Source organism: Pogoniulus pusillus, chromosome 40 (assembly GCF_015220805.1).
Source record: "Pogoniulus pusillus isolate bPogPus1 chromosome 40, bPogPus1.pri, whole genome shotgun sequence".
NCBI classification, from domain to species: Eukaryota; Metazoa; Chordata; class Aves; order Piciformes; family Lybiidae; genus Pogoniulus; species Pogoniulus pusillus.
This window is the reverse complement of record NC_087303.1, coordinates 8,242,795-8,250,254: the sequence shown is the minus strand read 5'-3', so window position 1 is coordinate 8,250,254 and position 7,460 is coordinate 8,242,795. Positions and strand designations below refer to the sequence as shown.

General features: G+C 46.6%; 1 protein-coding gene across 1 annotated transcript; it reads left to right on the top strand.

Annotated features, from left to right (window-relative positions):
• Positions 1 to 3,915: 3,915 nt before the first annotated feature.
• LOC135191823 (olfactory receptor 11A1-like) lies at positions 3,916 to 4,869 on the top strand. Its single transcript, XM_064174421.1, has one exon. The coding sequence runs from the start codon at positions 3,916 to 3,918 to the stop codon at positions 4,867 to 4,869; it is 954 nt and encodes a 317-aa protein (XP_064030491.1).
• Positions 4,870 to 7,460: the final 2,591 nt, after the last annotated feature.

Genomic DNA, 7,460 nt, shown 5'->3' with positions numbered 1-7,460 from the left:
CAGAACCTCCACACTGGACTTCCCAAGGGCAGATTGCAGCCTGTTGAAGGAACGAACTCAGAAAGTTCCTTGGGAAAGAGCCCTTAAAAACAAAGGTGTCCAGGAAGGTTGGACCTACTTGAAGAAAGAACTCCTGAAGGCACAGGAGCAGCTGTGCCATTGAGCCAGCAGATCAGCCGACGAGGGAGGCAGCCAGGCTGGATGGGCAAGGAGCTGCTGAAGGAATTGAAGATAAAAAAGAGAGTGTATCACCTTTGGAAAAGAGGGGAGGTGTCCCAGGAAGAGTTCAAGGATGTTGCTAGGTCTTGTAGAAAAAAATGAGAGAGGCAAAAGCCCATTTGGAGCTTAGGCTGCCACTGCTGGTAAGGAAAATAAAAAATGTTTCATAAATATCTGAATGGCAGAGAAGGGCCAAGGACAACCTCCAGTCCTTGTTAGATAGAGAGGGGAATAGAGTGACAAAGGATGAGGAGAAGGCAGAGGTGCTTAACACCTTCTTTGCCTCAATCTTCAATAGTGGGACAGGTTCTCTCCAGGACAACTGGACTCCTGAGGTGCCAAATGGAGTCAGGGTCCAGTATAGTCCCCCTCTAATCCATGAGGAAGGAGTAAGGGATCAGGGATCTGCTGAGACACTTGGATCCTCACAAGTCCATGGGACTGGATGGGATCCATCCTAGGGTGCTGAGAGAGCTGGCAGATGAGCTGGCCAAGCAGCTCTCCATCGTTTACCAGCAGTCCTGGCTCACTGGAGAGGTCCCCAAAGACTGGAAGCTGCCAATGTGATACCCATTCACAAGAACGGTCGTAAGGAGGAGCTAGAAAACTACAGACCTGTCAGCCTGACCTCAGTGCCAGGCAAGGTGATGCAACAGGTCATCTTGAGTGCCATCACAAAGCACCTCCAGGATGGCCAAGGGATCAGGCCCAGCCAGCATGGGTTCAGGAAGGGTCCTGTCTCAGCAACCTGATCTCCTTTTATGATCAGGTTACCTGCCTGATGAATGTGGGGCAGGCTGTGGATGTAGCCAGACTGGACTTGAGCAAAGCCTTTGACACTGTCTGCCACAACAAGCTCCTGGCCAAGCTGGCAGCTCATGGTTTGGACAGATTCACTCTGATATGGGTCAGGAACTGGCTGGATGGCAGAGCCCAGAGAGTCATGCTGAATGGTGCCACATCCAGTTGGCAGCTGTCACTAGTGGTGTTCCCCAAGGCTCAGTGCTGGGCCCAGTCCTGCTCAATATCTTTACTGATGATCTGGACGAGGGGATTGTGTCCAGCATCAGTAAGTTTGCAGATGACACCAAGCGAGGAGCAGGTGTTGATCTGTTGGAAGGTAGGAGAGCCCTGCAGAGGGACCTGTACAGGCTGGATGGGTGGGCAGAGGCCAATGGAATGAGACTGAACAAGGCCAAGTACAGGGTTTTGCACTTTGGTCACAACAACCCCAAGCAGCACTACAGGCTGGGGACTGAGTGGCTGAAGAGTAGCCAGGAAGAAACGCACCTGGGGGTACTGGTGAATAGTTGGCTGAAGATGAGCCAGCAGTGTGCCCAGGTGGCCAGGAGAGACAATGGCATCCTGGCCTGCATCAGGAAGAGTGTGGCCAGTAGGATGAGGGAGGTTATTCTTCCCCTGTACTCAACACTGGTCAGGCCACACCTTGAGTACTGTGTCCAGTTCTGGGCCCCTCAACTCAAGAGAGATTTTGAGATGCTGGAAGGTGTCCAGAGAAGGGCAACAAGGCTGGGGAGGGGCCTGGAGCACAAAGCCTATGAGGAGAGGCTGAGGGAGCTGGGGGTGTTTAGCCTGGCAAAGAGGAGGCTCAGGGGTGACCTCATTGCTGCCTACAACTACCTGAAGGGAGGTTGTAGCCAGGTGGGGTTGGTCTCTTCTCCCACGCAACCACCAATAGAACAAGGGGACACAGTCTTATGTTGTGCCGGGGGAAGTCTAGGCTGGATGTTAGGAGGAAGTTGTTGGCAGAGAGAGTGATTTGCATTGGAATGGGCTGCCCAGGGAGGTGGCAGAGTCACCGTGCCTGGAGGTGTTCAAGAAAAGACTGGATGAGGCACTTGGTGCCATGGCCTATTTGACTGGATAGGGCTGGGGGATAGGTTGGACTGGATGATCTTGGAGGTCTCTTCCAACCTGCTTGATTGTATGATTCTATGACTTTTATTTTTTACCTTTCTGCTGCCTTTCCCAACCCATTAGGTTGAATTGATGGAGTGGCTGCATGGTTCACAGTTGATGGCTGGAGTTAAACCATGACATAGATCATCTGAAGATACCTATCTGTCTACCCATCTAATACAGAGGGAAATTCATCTTACCTGCTTCTGCCCATCAGCTATGCAAGCAGACTGAGGCCAGCCTGTCTGACTTAGAAGTCTAAAATAACACATAAGTTTTGTACTCAGAAGAAAGCAAGAGGCTGTAATTCCGATTTTATACTCTGACGTGAGTGTTTTCTATTTACCACAGTTTTCTGATCCCTTTAGACCCGAGCTAGTAACCTAAAATCTAATTTTGTTGGACAAATTGAACAAAGAAGAGTAACCACAGACCTCTGTGATGTAGTTATCTACTTTGTGCTAGTTACTTGTTCTCTCCCAGTTAGTGCAGACTGAACCAACACTCGCTGGATTTTTGTAGCAAGAGACATCATAGGAAGAGAAATGATGTAAACCAATCACTGCTGTCAGCCTATTTCCAACATAAAAGGAAGTCGTGAATACTAATGCTGGTGTAAATATCTGATTCAGCAATGTCTTAAACTATCTTAAACGAGCCCTGGAGGCAATGACAGTTTCAGGAAGATAGAACTGCTTTCTGACTCTTAATTGCCCTAGCTGTATGCTGCCCAGTCACTTGGGTATCCTCAGATACCAAAGCCATGACATTCAGGTGGATCAAGCTTCTACATGAAAAAGCTTTTAAAGTTTTTCAGGTAGTTTCAGACTTAAGTTGAAAAAAAAAAGAATCTGTAGGTTATGTACTAAGTATAGGGAAGGAATCTTATCTTAAAGACAGGCAATCTCTTTAAAGATCCCTGAAAACAAAAAGTGTTTTGGTGAAGATATAAGTAGACATTAGCAGGCCTTAAGTCTGTCCACCAAACATCTTTTGAAATAGTCTTATATACCAGAAAATAAAGTGAAAGTTGAACACTGAACCCCTTTCCAAGGTGACAACAGAGGAAATAACTTTGTAACCTATGTTAGCAGCTACTTGACATTTAACATGGTGGCTTGATGCTCAGAGAACTACAATAAGCTGCAGTAAATCAATTTTTGACTCTTCCAGGACAAGGATAACTTGGGAGATGGAACTATAAAAGACAAACGATATTCCCATTACGTGTGATGAAATCTTTGGCTGAACTTCAAAACAAATACCTGTGAGCGACGAACTTCTGTTCTCTGCGCAGTCACTGCAGCGCGGCTTTTCCAGAACAACGCGGAAAGTTAAGTCCCCAACAGTTACTGAGACTGCGTCGTGTCAGCATGGATTTTTCTCTCTGACATGAAGGCTGCAAAATAACTGCATTTTTTTGGACATCTGAATAACAGTTTAATAGCAGTCTAGGTCTTTGTGTCCAAAGTTTGATTTCTGTATGATGTTTCTGATTTTAGACACATATTTTGTATGACCTTGATAGCTTTCAGCAGGGGGATGGGTTCATCTTTGCTCTGATAGGGAAGGGGGATGAAGATTAGCCCCCAACATTGTTACCTGGCATAAATACCCTTATGGGTAAAAAAGGATTATTAAATAACAATCCTTTCTGGGGATTTAGTATAGAAGATTCCTCTTTCTGTGCTACTTAACACACCTGCACTACAAGTTGTTAAACACTTCTCAACATCTCAAGCAATTTTCATGGACTTTGTTGTATCTGTTGTAGTCATGAGAAGAGCAGAGCAGCTGAATGAAACAGCTGTTGTGGAATTCATCATCCTCAGTTTTCAAAGTATTCCTGCAATACAATTTATCCTCTTCTTGATGTTTCTAGTGATTTACATTTCAACCATGTTAGGGAACCTCCTGATCATGGTGCTGGTTGTGACTAACCAGCACCTCCATAAGCCCATGTTCTTTTTCCTGGGGAATCTGTCATTCTTGGAGACCTGTTACACTTCCGCCATCCTGCCCAGATTGCTGGCAAGTTTCCTAACAAACAAATATGTTATTTCGCTTAATGACTGTTTTCTGCAGTACTTTTTTTTCACTGGGCTAGCAGGTGCAGAGTGTTGTCTTCTGGCAGCCATGTCTTATGACCGGTACATTGCCATATGCAAACCCCTGCACTACACAGCTATAATGGATGGCAGGTGCTGCCTCCTGTTAGTAGGTGGATCTTGGCTAAATGGGCTGTTGGCCAGTGCCATAGTCACCTCTCTGATGCCACAGTTAACTTTCTGTGGCCCTAATGAAATTGATCATTTCTTTTGTGATTTCACACCAGTGGTAAAGCTCTCCTGCAGTGATACTCACTGGATTGAGCTTGTGGAGTTCATCTTGGCCTTCCTTTTCACACTACCACCATTTCTCTTGACACTCGTATCTTACGCCTACATAGGCAACACTGTCCTCAGGATACCATCCTCCACAGGAAGGCATAAGGCTTTTTCTACCTGTTCTTCTCACCTCACTGTGGTGACACTTTTCTATGGGACCCTGATTGTTGTGTACTTGGTACCACAAACCAACACACTGGGATACCTCCACAAAGCGTTCTCTGTCTGCTACACAGCTCTGACTCCATTGGTCAACCCCCTCATCTACAGCTTAAGAAACAATAACATAAAGAAGGCTTTGAGAACAGCTGTGAACAAATACAGAGGTTTTGATAAGGCATGAACCAACTCTTGTCTTTGGTTAAGAGAAACTGAAATAGTCTTACAAAAGCTTGCCATTGGACCTAAAGTAGTTGTTTCCCTGGGAGGTAGTGTGCAGCATCCCGAGAGAGACATGTAAGTGCCTTAGCTGCTGGGCTGATAGGGCAGTTTCTTTCCTTAGACCCATTCCTGTGTAAGTGTTTCTACAAAAACACCACTATCCTTAGAGGGAGTGGGAGCTATCAGGAGTGTCTCCAGTAGTTCTGTGTGTGCCCAGTAGTTGGGTTTATATTCATACCAAAGCTCTCTGATTTTTGGAAATGGTTTTCAAGATGTCTCATTGTCTGATCTAGAAGCAGAAGTAATGATCTAAAGGTGAGAGGAAGGTTAGGAATACTTCTACCTCTGCCTCTACTGAAAATATTGGCCCAGCTTCCAAATACACAAGGTCCAAATGTAACCTCTACTGATCAGAACCTATGAGGCATGGTCAAGCCAGCAGACCAGATGGGTCTCTCAACCACACTGTCAAGTTATTTGATTTCCCTGAATTGAGATTCCAAACCACTTGTGGGGATGGTTTCACATGCACTGGTTCCTAGGCTTTTACTGCAGTTGTGACAAGAGCTAAGGATATGGAGTTGTGTGGCAGAAGGATGAAATTGTAGTTTATATTTTAATTACAGCTGTGGTGTAGCTTTTTGCAAATCCATTCTACTGAGTCACTAATGTTGTGGGTGGTCCAGGAACCACCCCACTCTTCTCAGCATAGATGACCCGGGACACAGACCAGGATCCCCAGAATTTCCTTGTGTCTCACTGTGTTGGTTCACATCCTGGACTAAGACCATTCTGTCCCAGAAACCTCTCCCAGCAGTCCCTGCCTAAGAATAGGTGGGTTTCTACATACATAGGGCACTTGGAAATCACAGAGGAAGAAGCTGTTGTGATAGGCCCAAAATAGGCTTATACCTGTCCTGCCTTGCCTAGGCATGTTTTTCTGCTCCACCAGAGAGGCAAGCACAGGAAATGGGACACAGAAGAGCCTGGAGCCACTGAGTCTGGCCTGCCCAGGGCCCTGTGGTGTAAGGTACACACACTTAGCTTCTGCCTGCCTAGTGCAAGGCCTGTGCTTTTCCCAAATTAGGGAAAAGTGATCCTATGGCTTTGCCTAATATGGTAAGGTTTGGCTAACTGCCATCCTGATTGGCTATTCTTGTGTCCAAGGGGCAATTAATCTTGGCCCACATTGATAAAAGGAGATACACAGGTGAACAATGTGCTTTTGCTTCCCTGCTTTGCTTCCCTGCTCTTTGCCTGCCCTCTCTGCTGTGCCCAGCTGTGTTGCTATTGCACATTGCCTTATTGCTTGCCTGGTAAACTCCACTGCCACGAGTTACCAGGAGCAGACCCTGGATGCCTGCACGTGATTGGCCTGTGTGGCCAGTGTGACATCATGCTGAGACTGCATGACATCTGCCTCTGCACCTGGAGGTCCTGCTTAGAAGTCCTGGACATATACACAGATCGTCCAGAAGGAGCCAGGAAACAAGGTCCGAGATTGTCTGCGTCCTTTCCCCAGAAGCCAGAAAGATTCAAGCCTCAACTCTCTCTGTTAATAGTTTGAATGTATGCTAGGTGTAATAATAGTTAATGTTTGATATATCCCCATAACGTCTTCATAACTGTGTAGGACAAATATTAATATTAAAGTTCAGTGGTTGGGGGCAGCGAGAGTTGAAAATATTGAAGTTAATAAATATATTTTTTTAATAAAATATCGTCTCGCATCAATTAATTTCTCCCCTCCTCCTCAATCGGTATAGGTGGCAGAATATGCCTCCGTGACACACCTCTAACTAGAACAAGCTGCGGAAATCACTGTAAATGCTGAAAGGAAGAGGCTGGCATCTTCCAGGAGCAGTAAGTACCTCTGAGGTGTGTCTGGTGCTTGCCTGAAGGAGCCTTGTGTTCTAGAGCTGCAGCACTGGGGACGAAAGCAAGCCTCATGTAGCACCTGCATGTGGCCTGTCAGTTCCCACAGTGCTGCAACAGAAGCACAGCTCCTGCTCTTCTCCTGGGCTTGGGGCTTAGAGAACTGCTCAAAATGATTACAGAGATGGAATTCCATCAGAAAACAAGAGGAGACCATGCAAACTGCAAGGCCAGACAACTACACTGACAAGGTGCCTGTGTCTACACAACCAGCCCCTTTTGTCCTCACATCACCCCTTCCCCACAGACCTCACAGTCTCTCCTTAACTCACCTTCCTCCGTCTTTGACCCTTGCTTTAAACATCTCAACCTATCTTCTCTGCAATCCCCCAGTGCTGTTCCTGCCCTCCTGGGATAACTCCCTGCATCCTACAGGCAGTGAAGTTCCTGTAGCCTGCAAAGGGCCAGAAGCAAAGACAAAGACACACAGAGAAGATACAGGCCAGAGCTGGCTTCTCAGCTTAGCCACCAGAGGTATTGATGCTGAGGGAGTGTCTTCTGCTTCTTCACCAAAGCCCAAAGCCAAGCAGAGAGACACAGAGGAAGGACTCTCCTCTCTCCTCCACACATTCTCAATCCAATCAGTCAATGTCGTGTGCAAATCTGCGAGGCCACCCA